Raw genomic sequence first — 18,971 nt, forward strand, 5'->3', positions numbered from 1 at the left:
TGTAATGTCTGTAAAGCCCAGAATATGGCATAGTAAAAACCTTTTATTTGCAGGATTTTTTTCTCTTTTGTGAGACACATGCTCCTGACACATGCCTCTTTGTATCATAGCCCGCATTATGTGTGACAACTTATTTTCCTACCCTTATTGTCCTTTTCCCCAGTTGCTTCATCTGTTTCACATTTTAGTTCTTATTATATTGTAATGTCTGTAAAGCCCAGAATATGGCATAGTAAAAACCTTTTATTTGCAGGATTTTTTTCTCTTTTGTGAGACACATGCTCCTGACACATGCCTCTTTGTTCCAGGAATGTGGACATTTAAATGAAAAATATAAAAACACAAAAGGAAACATCATCAGTGCTAATGTTTAGAAACTGACTCTCAGGAGAACTGGGTTTAGCATCATCGCAAAGACTGGTGCTTATGTTGATAATATAAAAACAGTCGCCAGCGCTTTGTATGCTGAGCACACTGAGATCATAAATGCCAGGATTCTAAATGGCTTGCTTGCTGTTTGCACACTGGCTGGCACTGAAATCTATTTCTTTTATAAGGGATGTTTAGCTTTTATTATATCTTTATTCATGGTCAAAAGCCATTAGCAAATTTGCTAAAGTGATTGAAGATATTCCTCTTAAGGCATTCCTCAAGTGTCATCTCTTTGCCTTCCTGTTTTTTGTATGTGAACTTATCTTCTCAGAAAGGAAAAATGCTTTATACATTGTAGGGTTTTGGTAATGGTAGAAACTCAATATTTTAAAAAATCAATGTTAGCATGACCTCCAGTGAAAATATCTCCAAGTTAGACCCAAGCATAAGAGTTCACATCTCTGAGTTCATCAAACTACAGAATCTCCAACAGAGAACCTCTCAAATCCTACTAGATAGTATATCAGGACCTTCTCTTATTAATCTCTCACCCATAGAGTCCAGAACATAGTATGTATCCAACAAATACTTGTTGAATTAATGAGTAATACCTCTCACTCTCAGAAAGACTGGAGTTCTACTCCAACCACAGTAAACCATGAAGGGAACATAGGGCTTATCATGTGGCAGGCGTGCAGTATGTACTGAGTGGCTGTCACTGAGACACATCCAAGCCATGAAAGAAATTTCTGTCATCCCTGAACTCCAGAACAGCAATTATTTTCCCCCTTGTCAAAGACATGCCTGACAGATGACATTCGCATGTGCAACTACTCTCATGGGTGTACTTACTAGTAGGTTTATGTGAGATTCCCATTGTGCTAGTACTATCTCAGTCTCCCTCTCTCCCACTCAAGAAAATACATCAGAACACAAATGAATAAGGATGTCATTAATATGGGAACAATCCTGAATTCATGGCAATGTATTGAAAGAATACGTCATCCACCATTTTGGCATTTCAAATAATAGTAGTACAGGACCGTGAGGCATCTCACAATGATTGACAGAAACAGCTCATCATCATACCAAGACTGAGAGTGCTGCTTACAGAAACCATCTCTGAGACCCACTGAGTCCTAACATGCCATCTTGGGTACCTTCCCAAACTCCAGAGAAACCATCTCTGAGGCTCACCCTGTCCACAACACAATCAATCATCTATGCGATCTCTTCCATCCATGTGAGCTTCACCAGAGGTCATCCCTACTCCTGGAAATAGCTCACATAGGAATCTCACTGTCACTTGGGTGTCACTCCACTTTCACCAGCATGGCCTTGATGAAGAGGCATCACAAGCAGCCAACTTACCACGCCGCCACCAGCCGAGTGCACGAGCACAGACATCCCTTCTCGGAGGTTGGCGACTTCAAACAGCATCATGTAGGCTGTGACGAAGTTCATGGGGAAAGCAGCAGCCTCAGAGAAGCTCATGTCGTCGGGGATCTTGTAGACAAACTCCACGGGCGTGCAGACCACCTCTGCCCAGGCGTTGTAATTGACAAATGCCATGACACGGTCCCCGATCTGGGCATAGGGAAGCACAGGGTTAGTGGAGGTTTCTTAACCTTTTTGAGGTGTTTCTCAAACACTCAATAATATGATGAAAATTATAGATTCCTTCCCAGAAAAAAACAGCACACCATCACCTGCCTCCCAATTTCAAGGCATTTTTGGATGCTTTGAAGCCCATCTATAAAACATTCCCCAGGGACCATGGAGACCAGGTTCTTTACCCCTCTTCTCAAGCATAAATATACAGTGTGGAGCACATCGCACACCATGGAATGTTAGTGTCAGGTCATGTTACTAACTCAACCTCTCCTCTAACCTCTCTGCTTTGGAGCTGAGACAAACTGAGCCACAAGAAAGGTTAATGGGCCAAGGCTAGGAGTAAAATCGACTCTTGTTTGTTCTCTGCCAACCCACATGGATGCTCTGACAGACTAGTACATTCTGGCCTTTGCATCAAAGGTTAGCAATGGGTTACCGATCGCTGTGCACGGGAATGCGGTGCATCAGTAGAGCCATGTGAATTAAGTGGAGGAGACTTAACAAGAGCAACCAGGCTCAGAGGCAAACAGGAATATGCTATCGGGTGTGAGAACAACTACCATTTATTGGACATATATTATATGGCAGGCGTTGTCCTAAAAACATCGCATGTTTTAACTCATATAATCTGTACAAAACCTCTATAAAGGCATGACTGAGTACTGTGTTTTATTTAACAGTAGTTTGCTGCATAGCCAAACACCATGCAAAAAAAAAAGAAAGAAAAAGAGCAATCATCCCGTTAAAGCGGTTATGAATAGCCAAACACCATGCAAAAAAAAAAAAAGAAAAAGAGCAATCATCCCGTTAAAGCGGTTATGAAGGTATGCTAAATTTTTTTCAGACCTTATCATTACTAAAGCAAAAAACAAATAAGTGAACCAATACTAATAGCTTGTAGGAGCTGCAAAGTGCTAGCTAAATCGAGCCATTCTGCTATTTATGTTAGTGGCTTGTACTATGACTTTCAAATGCAATACTCAAGTTGCTGTGGTCCTAATAAATTCTCAATAAATTAATGGCTTTCCTATATGTGTGTTGTTGTATATATATTTATAATGGATTCTACTGCTGTTTTAATTTCTTTGTAGCTCAGCATTTCTCTTCTATCCCTACTCAACAAACTGCAAAAGGCTCCTATGAGATGGGGTCTATAAGAATCCCATATTACAGATTAATGATTGTAGATTTTAGACATTTAAATTGATGCAAAGACAGATTAAAATATATGCCCAAGGTCATGTAACTAGAGAGCATCTGGACCAGGATTTGAATCTAGGAAGGCTGACTGCAGATAAAATAATTCATTACACCTGAGATAAGGGCTACAAAGAAGACATAAAGTTATATAAGGGTGTCCAACAGTTGATCCTACAAGTCTGGGAATGTTAGTTTAACTCTTTAAATCTCAGTTTCCTCAGCTCTCAAATGGGTTTAATATTAGAAAGGGTTCTTATGAAGATTAAGTAACATAAAATGCATGCAATGCACTAGGCAGTATACATGTAAAATGAGGAAAGAGCAATCAGTGTTGACTTACAAAGAACAGATGGCTCTTTATCTCATGGAATTCACTGTTTAATGATCAAAAGCTAAATATAGACCCAGTAAACTTTATGAAACGGAAGGAGAAGGAGTAGCTGTCTAATTATGAAGCTGATGGAAAGGAGCGGCTGTCCCACTGGCAATGAGTGTCTTAATCCCTGAGAATGTGGAAGACCAAATGACGAATGTTGGGAATATCACCTTAAATGCAACGACTTGGGCCAGAGGATCACTGTGGTCTAACACTGGCTTCCTCTTCTGCACAGATTCATGAAAACTCAAAGATACAGACTCAGTACCTCAGAGTGGCTAATGGCCTCCAGTCAACATGGAGTGGAATGAAGAGTATTTCAACCACCTTGACAGTGAGGGTCACAGCCACCAGAGCAGGGCCGACTGCCTCCCTCTTTTCCATTTCATTATCAAATGGCAAAAGTGGCTAAGCCATCAGACCAGCCCCAGTCCCAGAGTCCAGAGGTAGGCAACTTAAAAAAAAATCCAATTCATTTCATTATTGGATTCTGTTAAGAAAAAATAGTCCTGGGTGATGGAGACCGAATTATTCCTTTACTGCTGTGCCTCTGGCAACAACTTTTCAAGCCTCTGTTGCAATCGATCAACCAGGAGAGCTATTAGTGTGCTGCTGCATGGAATTCATCTCTAATGTGATTGAAAATCTTAAATCAAAATTATAGAAGGAATTTTAGTATTGGCTTTCTCCCAAATTATCCCCTGACTGGAAACCTGTAGGTGGTGTCTTTTATTTGTGTCGCTGAAAGTTACTGGAGGGAAGTGGGGGTGAAGGGTAGGTTGGACAATATGCACACCAGAGCTAACTAGCGGAAGAAAGGTCATATATTGAAGGGAAAATATATATAATCAAGCAGAGTAAGTCCTCCCTCTGCACCAAAGTCAACAACATCCCTATCTGTTGTTATCTTCTAAAATAATGGGTTATTTATCCAGTGCTCAGAACTGATAGAGTTAGTAGTATGATCTTTTCCTTTGGGACCCTATGGAGGAGTGAGGAGCAGATAATATTTCTTATATGCAGCAATTTCGGGGAGAGATGCTGCTGCCTCTGTTATATTGCTTATCTGGGAACAGAAAATGTAAAGTCATATACAAGAAAAAAAAAGCACACATACTTCTTGCTCAACACTTTCCTGCTATATTATCTGAAAACCATGGACAAAAAGAACGAGGGTGAGAAGATATTTCTAGACATTTATCATAATGAACTTGGAGCATATTGATACTTTCAGAGTATACTGAGGCTCAGATGCACTGAGACTGATCCAAGTCAACTCCAAGGGCATTTTGGCATTGCATTTTATAGGATGTATCTTCCTGCACTTAGTATTGCAGCATTTGCAGGTTGTGAGCACGGGCAAAGATCATGGGGGAGTGAAAAGGTTCTGGTGACCCGAATCCAGGTTCTACTACTATGTGCCACCTTTTGGACTCCACAGAAAATTAATAAACTCTGCTGAACCTCATCTCTAAGGAGATAGTAACAATCTTTACTTCACAGGGCTGTGGTGAGGCTGAAAAAAGATAACTTGCTCGTGTTTCTGGTTTAGTGGATTCTCAGATGCTAGCTGCATTCATGTCTCTCCCTGCTGAACCTCATCTCTAAGGAGACAGTAACAATCTTTACTTCGCAGGGCTGTGGTGAGGCTGAAAAGAGATAACTTGCTCGTGTTTCTGGTTATAGTGGATTCTCAGATGCTAGCTGCATTCATGTCTCTCTGGGGAAGCACTTAGTTATAAGAGAGAGCTCTTGTACCTAATTTCCATTGGTTTTTCTGACTCCAAACTACTGCAATTTTGTGTGATTGATTTGCCCACAGTTTTCAGATTTTATAGACCAGATTCTAGTTTATTTGCATTATAATGGGAGAAAGAGTCCTATATCTTTTCACTGTTTAAATTTTTTATTATGGAAAATTTTGAACATGTATGGAAGTAGTCAGAATGATTTAATAACCCTCATTATCCACAGCTCTACTCCCAATCAATCAACCCATGGCCAACTCCATCTCACTGTCAGGTACTGCTACCCTGTGGCTTTAAAATTTCACCCCAAACCCAGCCAGCGTGGTTCAGTGGTTGAGTGTCAACCTATGAACCAGGAGGTCATGGGCTCGATCTCCAGTGTAGGGTGTGCAGGAGGCAGCCGATCGTTGATTCTCATCATTGATGTTTCTCCCTCTCTCTCCTTCTCCCTTCCTCTCTGAAATCAATAAAAATAAATTTTTTAAAAATTTCACCCCAAAATGCCATATCCCCACTGTCTGAAATAATGATTATAAATGATCACTTAAATGTATCAGTTAAGTAGATAGTTAACGGAATCAAAACATAAAAACATAGAGGCTATTTCTCCCCAACTTTTGTGTTTTATAATTGATTTTTGAGCCACAAGTGATGGGAAAGTGTGATCCATGGGTGGGAGGAGGGGGGTATAGTTAAACCAAGGCCAAATACTCTTATTTAATAACTGTATAGTATGAATAGAGGGAATGACAAGATTTTCTCTGGTCACCAGACTGTTGCCAGGAGCACCAAGATGGTACATGAGACCTTTGGAAAGTTCTATCATTTATAAACATTGTTAATAAAACCAACCAATAAGTCATAAATAACAGTGCACATGATTGATTATGTCAAGCATTTTTGCATAATCTTTCATTATCTCAGTGGATTCCAGATTAATATTACTCTTTCAGTCAAAAGTCAGAATGTTACCTCGTATCCTTTCACGCTGTCCCCCAGAGCTTCCACAATCCCCGAACACTCAAAACCTGGCACCAGAGGAGTCTTGGGAGGGTTGTCAATATTCCCTTGTCGCACCATCAAGTCAATGAAGTTTAAACCACTGTAATCAGCAAATGTGAAAAGAGAGAAATTTAAAATGAGATCCCAAAGCAAGCACTGGCATGGCTTTTCTTCTTTTCCCTTCCCTACCCATCCCTTACTCCTTCCCCCTATTCCTCTCTCCTTTCTTTCTCCTTTTTTTTCCCTTCTGGACAAGAGTGCCCAATAGTAACATCACTTAGCTCAATGTCGCCAATAAAGCAAAACTCAATTATCTCTATAGACAAGTAATGCTTTCCTGGCAGTTAAAATAGCCGTTGCAGAATTTACACGCTAATTCAAAAGAAAGTCCCTTTACCCTCTCTCAGAGCCAGCTTACTCTTACTTTAGAAATACATATTGACTAGCCAGGTCATTAGCCATTCTAACACTTAATCATGGGTAGAAAATACACTAGGAAGAAGTTATAGGAAGACACATGGAAAGCAGCCAGACATAATGGCCATTAGCCAAACTAGGAGAAAAAAGACCTAATTTAAAAGGTCTCAAAAGAACCACACACTTCAACTATCACACGAACTTACATCAGCGAGGTGCCATAAACAGCACCCATAATGGTGAATATGAGTCATCAAGAGACGACATTATGTCCAGATGAAGGAGGGTGACTCGAAGAAGAGAGATCACAGGGATGGACCATGGGATGTAGGAATAATGGAGGGCTGGTTTCAAAATCTTTAGATATCTCTGGATGAGAGAAGTTATTCCATATTTTCTATCAACATATTACTTTTAAGATAAGAACATTATCGTTAAAGTATGTCAAAGTCATCACCTTGGAAAACCGTATACTTGATTGTAATGATGCTCTAAACTATATATATACATTTTTAATGTAATTTTATTGATTTCAGAGAGGAAGAGAGAGGGAGAGAGAGATAGAAACATCAATGATGAGAGAGAATCATTGATCAGCTGCCTCCTGCATGCCCCCTACTGGGGACTGAGCCCACAACCCAGGCATGTACCCTTGACCGGAATTGAACCCGGGACTCTTCAGTCCGCAGGCCGAGGCTCTATCCACTGAACAAACCAGCTAGGTCTAAACTGTATATATTTTTAAGAGCTACAATTGGGAGTTGCATTTAACACCCACTTACTAACTAAATGAGAAAACACATCCCGCTAAACATGTATTTTTTCCGCCAGATGTGGTTCTAATAGACTTCCTGGTTTTATAAACCACCATCTAAGAAAGAGTCGGGTTATAGAAACCAAACTCCTTGGTCTGGCCCAACGCCCATTAACATCTGACCACAGCTTCTTTTCCAAGCAAGATAACTTGAACTAGCTCTTAAACACAGCGTACCTATTTCTTTCTTGGCCTCTTTAGAGCCAAGGAAGCATCTAATTCCACCTGGTCTTAACTCATCAGTTTGATCCATAGAGAGCGGGTATTAATGAGGAGGACAATTGCCTTGACAGGTACGTTCAAAAATCACCATCTTCTCAAGGGTTTCCTGCTCACAAAGCAGGCAAGTTTCCCATGTTGTCCCACTGGAGTGCCTCTAGTGTGTGCCCTCCTTGAAACCAGCTGTGTGCCTCCTATTCCTTTGCCTCCAGGATGCCTGGCACAGTAACATAGTGGGTACTCAAGGAACATCTGCTCAATGAAGGAATATTCCTGAATATTCAAAAGTCTGTGCTGCCAGTTTGCATACTACTTTTGAAAAGTGGCCAAGGGATGCTCAGAGAAATGGACATATTTCTGAAATGTGTGTGTGGATTCCCAAAGGTCAAACTTTGGAGGTTAATAGCCATTAGGATCATTTAGTAACCAAAGTGTTCTCCAATAACATGGCCAGTTTCTAAAGGGCTTGGGGAGTCCTGGGCACAAATCCCAACTCCATCACCTTCTATCTGTATAACCTTGGGTAAGTTAGTTAACCTCTCTAAGCCTCAATGTCCTCTTCTGTAAAATGGAGGTTATGGTAATACCTATCTCACAGGGTTATGGGAAAATTAATGAAAGTTAATCATGTAAATGTGGTGCCACATACATAGTAAGTACTCAATAAACACTAGCCTTGAAATTTGCAACCTCTTTTAAGAAGACAGAAGTATGTAATACAATTTAGTAAGACTCCATTAAACAAGGGTTAAAAATAGTTTCAGAACTGAAATGGGAAACCTTCACCTGTCTATAAGCTTCATTTCTGTGAAATAGCCCATTTCCCGACACCACCAAATAAACATCACTTAAAAGGAATTTCTATGTCCCAAATCAAACACTCCATCTCAGCACACTGTGTTTTTCCTTTGTGTGAAAATATATGATTTCCCCAGACCCTGATGGAGAAATGCCAGAAGAAGTTACTTGACAGTTTGGTAAACATGCCAGCCCCCAGGTGAAGGCATCATCATGCACACTCATTACCCTGTTCAATAGGGCTGCCTTCAATCTCCACCCAGAATGAAATGGGCACGGTGATGGTGAACTGAGAGCCAGCTACCCAATTCCAGTGAGAAGGACTAAAATTGACTGTGAAATCCTGTATCATCCCATTTGCTCACTGGGGTATGCAGTGATCCCATCAGGGTCATGGAGAATGCCACCCATCTTCAGGAAAAAAAATTGAAGCAGTTATATCCTGGGGGACAGGGAAGGAGTCAGTGTTGTTTATCTCAGCACAAAGGAGAGGTGAACAATTGTTGACGGAGTACCTTTCTGTAGGCCTACCTTCTCATGGTGCCCGCCCACACCACCTCCTGATATGGATATAGTGAGCAGTTAGTGAGGGTTTGATTTGTGGCAGGGACTGTGCTAAGTGCTTTACTTTTGTTATTTATAACTCAACCACACTCCTATGAGGTATGAACTATCATACCCGTTTTTCAGATGAGGGACCTGAGACTCAGCAAGCTTAAGTAACTTGTTTAAGGTCACATCTTCAGAAACTGTCAAAGTCAGGATTAGAATTCAAGCAAATTCTAGAATCTGAGCCATTACACATAACATCGACTTCTTTGTGGAAACTTTACCCACCATCCTTGCTGAAGAAGCACGCCCAAGGCGCCGTGTTTGTAGCTTATCTCTTTGACAGATGATTACACCAGTGGTGGACCCAATGTTGGAGGGGTGGCCATTCATAATCTAAGCCGAAACCATTCCTTAGCATGAAATAAAGGAACTGGATGTTCGCTCAAAAACTATGAATTGGGAAACAGGCAGCAAGTGAACAACTTGTTATCAGAAAGCATGTCGAAAGATAGAATTGAGCTTGAGAGACCTAGTTGACTTGTGCTTTGGGAAGCTAAGTGAAAACCCAGTAGGTGGAAGCATTAAAGAAAAGAAAAAACTTGAAGAGCAGTAGAGTCAACCCAAAAGCCTTCACCAGGGTCAGGCTTTATAGTTTTCACGGTTGTGACCAAGAATGGGAGGAACCAATCTCTACACATTGTGAGGCCCATCCCGGGCGTGCCTCCTGCTCTCTGATTTCCAAGAGTTTTGTTGTAGTTACTGCACACGTCTTTATAATAGAACCTCTTAGTTTTGGCTATGTGTGTGGTCTCTGTCTCATAAAACCAAAAGATATACATTAACGCAAATACCACAATCAATAACCCTAAATCTTACCCAATGACCTCATTGTGTTTTCAGAAAAAAAAAGTATCATTGTTTAGAGATAATAAGTCATTTGCCCAAGGCCACACAGACAGTAAATTGAGAAGCCATGTACCTAAACTTGGGTCCATCTAAAACTTTTCTTTTCCACTCCACCAAAAAAAACAAACAGGGGCAGATCAAGCTATACATGTTTATAATTATGGTTTCCAGTATTCTCTAAGGTAATCTGATTTTCACCTGGAATTTTTTGGGGTTGGCAAATGACTGTACCTGATGACTCAGACCCACATAGAGGGTGATATTAAGATGTTACACTTAGCTGATTTTTATATGGCTCTTAAACGTTTAAGATCATTGCAAAAAAGAAAAAAGTAGTTCTGGAAAGTGCTTGACATAATTTTCTGCTAGGTAATCCTATTTCTCTCAAACACTGGTATAATTTTACTAACTAAAACTTTTATTTTTTTTCCTCCCATGACTAAAGCCTAGTCAAAGGCTAGGCTTAAAGGATTATTACTGAGTCATAGTCTCCTGAAAGAATGGAGGCAGAGGATTGAGATAGGGACCCTGAAAAACGCAAATTACAGGTTGAGGGATATGATAGAAGATATATGGAAATTTGGGATTAAATAATAGCACTTACATTTGCATAGCATAATGCAGATTACTGTGTGCTCTCACACACATCTCATTAAACCTTGTAACAATCCTAGAAATATAAGAAGTGCAACTATAATTATTCCCATTAAATAGATGTGAACATTGTGACTCTGATAAGAAAACTGACTTGTCAAAGATAACTCAATTCGTAACTGGCAGAACTGAGGCTTGAATTAAGGTCTTCAAATTCTTTGCTCATTGTATATTCCATGACACCATGACATCTCAAACAAGTAAAGGAAATGTTACTGAAATCAATACTTTCAAGATTCAGAGACAAGAAGACTAAGAGGAAATGGTGAAAGGAAACAGAAGTAGGATTCCTGGGTGCTAGTTTCTGGGCTGCCATGAGTGGGCTGTGGGGTCTGGGATGAGTCTCTGAAGCCCTCCCAGCTCCCACACTCTGGTTACTTGATGGTCCTTTATCCCGTGGGGTCTGCTTAAAATATCAAAATTAAAGTTTAGATAGAGAGGGAGAGATGCTTGGTGGTCATCATAAAAGACACTAACTTGGGATACTTATATCTATCTAGAAGCTAAAGTAAGGCAAGCTGGCCTTGGCCTCCATGTTTTCTGTTATCTATTACGATGAATGTTAACACTGTAAAGTCTCAGGGTTGCTTAGCTGTCTTCATGTTGTGTTCTACTGGAGTGTGCTAGTGTTCTGGTGGAGTCCATCTGCTAGAGTCTACTAGAGTCATCATCCCCCATGATGGTGATGCTACATGTGAGGCCTAAGGTATGAACTATTTTAATCTCTCTTTTCTGCAAGATAAAGGTGAGGCCTTGTGCAAGTATGTACCAGACGTGGGATACAGACCTTTTCATATGACTTCCAAGCTTAAATTTTTGACTGCTAAGCTGTCATTCTATTATCCATGGTAGGCTGCTAGTTACTTTCCCCAACATTGTGGTTTGGGATCTGTTCGTTTCTTTTGGATACGATAGTAATATCAAAGAAGACACAAGAAGATAAAGTACCTTGTGCAAGTAGGTACCAGACATGGGATACAAGCCCTTTTCATATGACTTCCAAGCTTGAATTTTTGACTGCTAAGCTGTTATTCTATTATCCATGGTAGGCTGCTAGTTATTTTCCCCAACATTGTGGTTTGGGATCTGTTCATTTCTTTTGGATACGATAGTAATATCAAAGAAGACACAAATGATTTCTTAAAGGATACCACTAAGTGGATGACAGAAGATCAGCTCAGCTGTAGTTTGTTAACTTTCCAATTTGAGATAAAATTGACCTAAAGGAGTTAAGCAAAGCAGAGACAAGTGGACATATACAGGGCTCCTTGTCTTTTATTCTTCTACTGAGGGCAGGGGTTGTTCAAATGAAAGGATTTCAGATCTCTTGCCATCTTCCTTCCTCAGGTTGTAGGTATCTTCAGCAGTGACCTTGGAAATCCAAACACTGACAGACCATTGGACAAAAAACAGTATGAGAAAAATGTCCTTCTTCAGGCAGCCTACTTCTGTACGGATGCAGACCATAGAGCCCCATCACATATTTTGATCTCACACTCAGTAGAAATCCCAAGTCTTGCCCCATCATTGATTTAATTAAGAGGTCGATGGCCAAAAAATTAACCTTCAGAAATTCATTGTTTTGCTTACTAAAGGGATACTGTTAAGCATATCATTCATTGTAATATATATTTGCTCCTTCATGAAGACAGAGGAATTTTCTTTGAATCTCAGTACAAGGATTGGTTGTACGAATCTTACAGGCCCAGTACAGTGTACTGATTATATTTCTTTTTTGTACTGGCTATTAGGAAGCTCTGAGCCAAATTTGTAGTGCCCCTCTCCCCAAATTTCAGGGCTTTAGTCATTCATTCTCTATGTTATCCTAAGACTCAACATCCTCTCAACTTTATGGATGCTTTTGACTTTCCATTTTTAAAAGTCTTAAACTCTTATTACAGTGGTTCTCAAATTTTACTGTGCATCAGAATTCCCAGAAGGGATTGTTAAAACACAGATTGCTGGGTCCCTCACTCAACATCCTCTCAACTTTATGGATGCTTTTGAGTTTCCATTTTTAAAAGTCTTAAACTCTATTATAGTTGTTCTCAAATTTTACTGTGCATCAGAATTTCCAGAAGGGATTGTTAAAACACAGATTGCTGGGTCCCTGAGTTCCTGACTCATTAGGTCTAAGGTGAGGTCCAAGAATCTGCATGTCTAACAGATTTCTCGGTGATGCTGCCACTGGTGGTCTGGTGACCACACAGAGAACCACCACAGCTGTATCATGTCTTTTTAAGCTACTTCAAATCCTTTTTGAATGAGGCTAGATAAAAATTAATAGATGATTATTAAATAGATAAGAAAATGAAAAGCTCTCTCATGTCCACTAGGGCAGTTGAATTTTTTTATTGTAATCCAATGGATGATATGTACCCTTATTAAATGTGGTCTTATTAGATTAGGTTCATCATTCCAATTTGCCTGGCTCTTTCCTGAATCCTAAATTCTTTCATTCTTGGCTCTTCCTCTGGGATTTGTATCTTTTGAAAATGTAGTTATCAGGCCATTGGCATGAAAGTCCAAATTGCTGATGAAAGTATTAAATGGGCTGTCACGTTCCTGGTTACTGAGGATGTTTGTGAAGATCATGAGATGTCATGAAGGGAATTTGAAACACAGGATTAGCTGACAGGTTTTAAGTTTCCTTGAATGATGCGCTCTTATGATTCTATGAACTACCCCTAAGACACTTTGAATTTATGTGTAATAAGTATGCAGTAAGACCATGCGGCCTCACTCTTGGTGGGTGATGGCAGTGAATTGCCCGCCCCCCCCCTCCCCAATAGCAGTAATTGCTGACCACATGGGACACAGCCTGACGGAGCCTCTAGTTACTGTAGTACAATTATCTTTCTGGATGCACGTCTGGATCCTCATGGCGTTTATTTTATTCTTATTTTTTCCTAAATGTGCACATCCTGGCCCCAACTCTGAGAGTCTCTTTAGCCCAGGCACACACTCTCATGTGCCATTAGGACTGAGAAAAACTGCTTTAGTAGCCCCATGTCAGCTGTGCATATGAAGAATGTCCAAGAAGAGATGAGCCATTTCTCACAGAGGGCTCTGTGACTGTGTGAGGGGCCCCAGGAAGCTAGCCGATATCTAGGAACCCCATTCTAATTTCTCTGAGATGGGCCAGCGGGAGAAAAGGAATTATCTGTGGCTAGTAATTATAATAGATAATTGTCACGTTCCTGGTTACTGAGGATGTTTGTGAAGATCATGAGATGTCATGAAGGGAATTTGAAACACAGGATTAGCTGACAGGTTTTAAGTTTCCTTGAATCATGCCCTCTTATGATTCTATGAACTATCTCTAAGACACTTTGAATTTATGTATAATAAGTATGCAGTAAGAACATGTGGCCTCACTCTTGGTGGGTGATGGCAGTGAATTGCCCTCCCCCCACCCACCCACCAATAGCAGTAATTGCTGAACACATGGGGCACAGCCTGACCAAGCCTCTAGATACTGTAGTACAATTATGTTTCTGGATGCATGTCTGGATCCTCATGGCATTTATTTTATTCTTATTTTTTCCTAAATGTGCACATCCTGGCCCCAACTCTGAGAGTCTCTTTAGCCCAGGCACACACTCTCATGTGCCATTAGGACTGAGAAAAACTGCTTTAGTAGCCCCATGTCAGCTGTGCATATGAAGAATGTCCAAGAAGAGATGAGCCATTTCTCACAGAGGGCTCTGTGACTGTGTGAGGGGCCCCAGGAAGCTAGCCGATATCTAGGAACCCCATTCTAATTTCTCTGAGATGGGCCAGCGGGAGAAAAGGAATTATCTGTGGCTAGTAATTATAATAGATAATATCTGTGGAGTGCTTACTATGTGTCAAGCACCATTTTAAGTGCTTTATAAGCATGATATAATATTTAATTTTCATGACAACCATATGATGCTAAGAGGTAAATTATATTATGCACAAAATTGAGGCACATGGAAATTCACAAAGCCAAGGGGTGAACACAAGGGATGTGACTCTGGCGCCTTTGGTCTTGACTTCTGTACTTTGTTCTCCTTTTGAGAGACCATCACTCTGTTTCCCCAGTTGCAAAGAGCAGACTTCTCAACTCATCTGTCACATTGAACGTTTGCTGTATACTGAACACAGATTAGGTACTGGATATCCAAAGTTAACAGGGGCTCAAAATTCTCATGGGGAGATAGAACCAGAAAAGCCTATTACAAAGCTGTGATGAGGAGTTTTATAGAAGTGTAGGCAGAGGGCTCACACAACTATCATAGGATGTGCTAACACAAAACACTGACCCCCAGAACTTCCCCAAAGAATTGTCCTAGTGGTCCTCTGCAAACACCGGGGGCCGAATTTCATTCTTAGCTTTAGCTTTCTGGCTCCTCAAGTAGGTTGCTTGACTTCCTTGATTCTTAATTTTCTCATCTTAAAAATGTAATAGTGACACACTCACCCTGGGGGGCGTTGGAGTGGATTCCATGTGACAGTACCCACACCGAATATTATCATCACCACCACTTCCTCCATCACTATCATCATTATCACACAAAGAAGGTATCACAGGTCAGGTTCCCTGAGAAGCAGATTCTGAGACTGAGATTTGCATGCAGAAGGTCTAATAGGGAGGGCTGTAGGGAACCACACCCTGTTTGGGTGTGATGGAATCTGGATTGGGTAGAGGGAGAAGTTGAACATTGATGTAGCAGTAAAATGGACTCAATTTATCCACACAAAATTCAGAGTCAATATGGTTCCTCAAGTTTTCGTGAATCAAGGCAAGGAGACTGGACCTTTGTACTCATCAGATAAGAGCTGCCTGTGGCGGGTGGGGTGTGCAACCTTGGGCAAGGAAGACAATTAGTTCTTCAGGCTTCGTGAATCAAGGCAAGGAGACTGGACCTTTGTACCCTTGCATCAGCTACTCATCAGATAAGAGCTGCCTGTGGGGGGTGGAGGGTGCAACCTTGGGCAAGGAAGACAATTAGTTCTTCAGGGGAGATACAGCCACAAGCCCTCAGGAGCCATCACTCCCAGTAGCTGGGAGAATGAACAGCTGGGTCCTAAAAGGCTGTTCTGAGTGGTGTACTCAGTATCCACTACAAGAAGGGTGGTATGATCTCCCTTTCAGGGTGTCATTCCCTTGTGGTTACAGAGCAGTTGTAACTGACGGTGAATATTTACGGAGCTCCTTTGCACAGTAGTCCCTGACGAGAAAGGGTCTCGGTGATCTTATCACTAATGCTGGGAAGGCAGAGAAGAGAATGAGATCTTTAAATAGGGACCTGAAGGAATGAGAGGAAGGGGGAAAAGAGGAATTGAAGGGATCAAATAATCAAGGGATGGATGGAGACCAAGAGAAAAGAGGAGGGTAAAGGCAGACGAACTGTCAAAATACATGCAGGAGTAGATCTTAGATGTGATCACACACAAAAGAAATGGAAACTGATGGGATGGAGGTGGTAGCTAACACTATGGTGGTAATCAATTTGCAATTTATAAAAGTATCAAAGCAACACATTCTACCCTTTAAACTTTCATATTATATGTCAGTTGTATCTCAACCCTTTTATAGGGTTTTATAAACAATTTTCTGTTATTAAAAAACAAACAAACATGCAGGATTGGTAAATCACTTGGGAAAACCCATGAAAAATTCCTAGCTCAGGGTTTTCTCTGTGTCTGTTGGAAGTCAGAGATCACAGAATGCTGGAGGAGACCTGGACATTGTGAGAACACCATCGCATTGCAAAGGCAGAATTTGGGATTCCCTCTGTTTGGTGAACATCTATGACCCAGCAGCCACGGCAGCCTCTGCCAGCAGTAATAGAGCGAGAGGGCTTAGTGTGAGGCTTTGTTCTGAGCAAAAGCATCATGGAAGGTGTGTCCTTCTTTATTCTTCTCTAGTCTTGCTGCTGCTATATTCATCAGAGCATTTATCTCCAATTCCAAGTGGGGGCAGAGAGGCAGGTGTTTGAGTTATTCCCTCATTTCCCCAGAACTGAAGTTTTCCTTTTTGTTTGTTCATCTCAGCTGATAACTTGAAAATGCCTAAGGCAATAGGCATTGATCTTAAAAGACTTTGTTCCCAACTCTTTTCCTGTTTTTTTCCTTTTGGGTTTGTTTAAACACCTGTTTGTTATCTCAAGACTGTGAGAATAGACTGATACAAATCTGCTACTCATTGTCTAAAGCAAGGACACCTTTTTTGCAAATCCCCAATGGCATCTGTCATTTGAGAACAGCCAGAATTGTCCTGGATGGACCTCAGGAGAGAGGTCACCTGCGCTCCATCCGAGGTTGGAGTGTGTTCTAAATACTCAGACCCTGGCTGCTCCATGGGTCGTCATACTGGTCCCCTCAGTGTCTGGAAGTTCTCTGACATGGTCACTGTTTTTGTCACCTACCACTTTACTTTTTAAGTAAATGCTTATTATTGCCCGACCTGGATCCTTTTATCCATGAAATCTGGGCTGATGGTGAGGGCTAATAGTTCTAGTTGTACAAGCCTCCTTTGTTCCCTCCAGGAGAGGAAATAGATTCAGATCATACGTCTGAATTAGTATTCAAAACACCCTTCAGTAGTATTTCAAACATGGAACAAAGTGGCCAAAGAAATAGATTGAAAATCTGAATATCACCAGCCAGTTTTCAACAGAAACTGAAAAGCATGGTACAGATGGGCCCAAAACAGGTTCTCCTTGATACCAAGATGACCCCCTTGATTTTGGGGCCTAGAGCAGTGATGGCGAACCTATGACAACTCATTTTTTTGGTTGATTTTTCTTTGTTAAATGGCATTTAAGTATATAAAATAATATCAAAAATATAAATCTTTGTTTTACTATGGTTGCAAATATCAAAAAATTTCTATATATGACACGGCACCAGAGTTAAGGTAGGGTTTTTCAAAATGCTGACACGCCGAGCTCAAAAGGTTCGCCATCACTGGCCTAGAGTCATTTATTTATTCTTAGCCTCTCCTTGGGACACCAGCAGGTATTAGTCTTAAGAAGGCTCCTAAAAAAGTTAAAATTTCTATGCTCCATGTTAGATGTTGACCAAGTCATTGGCTTCAAATTGGTGCCTGGCAGTGATTGGTTATGCAGAACATTCAATCTACTTCCATTTAAATTCAGCAGACCTTCCATAGTTTGGGGTGTTGACACTAATGGTACAACTGTGACAATGACAACTCTGCCTCCCATGAGTTCAGAGATAAACAAATAAATGATTACATAGCACGACAGTTCCCCACAGGAGGTGGTACAAGGGTCAGAGTTAGCACAGAGAGGGCAGCTGTTGGCTCACTTTGCAGGAAGCATCCACAGGAAAGTATCACTTAGGAATGGGGTGTCCTTTGCTCCCCAACCTCTCCAGCCTCACCCCACCTCTCCATGGAGGGGAAAGATAGTGTCAGACAATGCTTGACTTCTTACTGGAGACCCAGAGGGACAGGGTCCCCATAGAGAAACAATCTATTTTTGCTATAACATGACAGTTACCTTGTAAGTCATTGCTGCTGATAAAAGCGTTTAGCAAAACAGTTGTTTCAATAGGGAAAATGGGGTTAAGACTAGGCAGCATTGCCTAATAGAACACTTCACTGATGGAAATGTGTATGTGTGTGCGTCCAACATGGCGCCCACCAGCCATACGTGGTTACAGAACATTTGAAATGTGACTAGTGTGATTGAGGGACTGAACTTTTCATTTCAGTTAACTAATATCTACAATTATTAGCCTACAAAAGAGGCAGTCATCGAATCACTACCCTACTCTCTTCCCCATACACTATGAGCAACTCCCAAGGCAGAGTGCTTTAAAACCCATTGTTCAGAGTTCTCTGCTTAGTACATTCTAGTCTTGCAAACAATGGTTCCTCCACTAAAGGAGTAAAGAGGAACATATGTAGGAGTGGTGGTTCAAGCTCTTTTCTTCTTTCTTCTTGCTAACTTATCTCAGCCATGGTTGGCTGGCAGCCTTGTGTGTATGCTGCGAGTGGTAAGGGGGAGAAGGAAGAGCAAAGGCCTGCTTTGGGAAGAGCAAAGATTTACTCCTGAATGAGAAAAGAATAGTTGTGAAAGGTGAGCAGAGGTACAAAGAGGCGGCAGGGCAGGGGTTGAGAGTGTGGGAGAGTTGGAAGAGCACAGGGAGACTGGAGGTAATAGGAGGCACTGGGGAGATGCAAAAGGAAAGTGTATTTTTGAGAAGTTTCCCTCCGCAGCATGAATGGATCCAGCTTTTGTGTTTTCTAAAGGACCGAATAGAATTTGACAGTGCTTTTCAAGTATGTTGGAAGTTCAGC

The 18,971-nt window shown here is 41.1% G+C and overlaps 1 protein-coding gene across 1 annotated transcript in view; it reads right to left on the bottom strand.

The window, feature by feature from the left end:
* VAT1L (vesicle amine transport 1-like) overlaps positions 1-18,971 on the bottom strand; it is a 148,187-nt gene that overhangs the window by 117,076 nt on the left and 12,140 nt on the right. The window contains exons 2-3 of the mRNA XM_005862600.2: positions 6,283-6,412; positions 1,744-1,959 (exon numbers count right to left, since the gene is read on the bottom strand). Coding sequence (XP_005862662.1) covers positions 1,744-1,959; positions 6,283-6,412 — 346 coding nt within the window. The remainder of the gene's footprint in view (positions 1-1,743; positions 1,960-6,282; positions 6,413-18,971) is intronic.

The sequence above is a fragment of the Myotis brandtii genome, unplaced genomic scaffold, assembly GCF_000412655.1.
Source record: "Myotis brandtii unplaced genomic scaffold, ASM41265v1 scaffold165, whole genome shotgun sequence".
Lineage (NCBI taxonomy): Eukaryota > Metazoa > Chordata > Mammalia > Chiroptera > Vespertilionidae > Myotis > Myotis brandtii.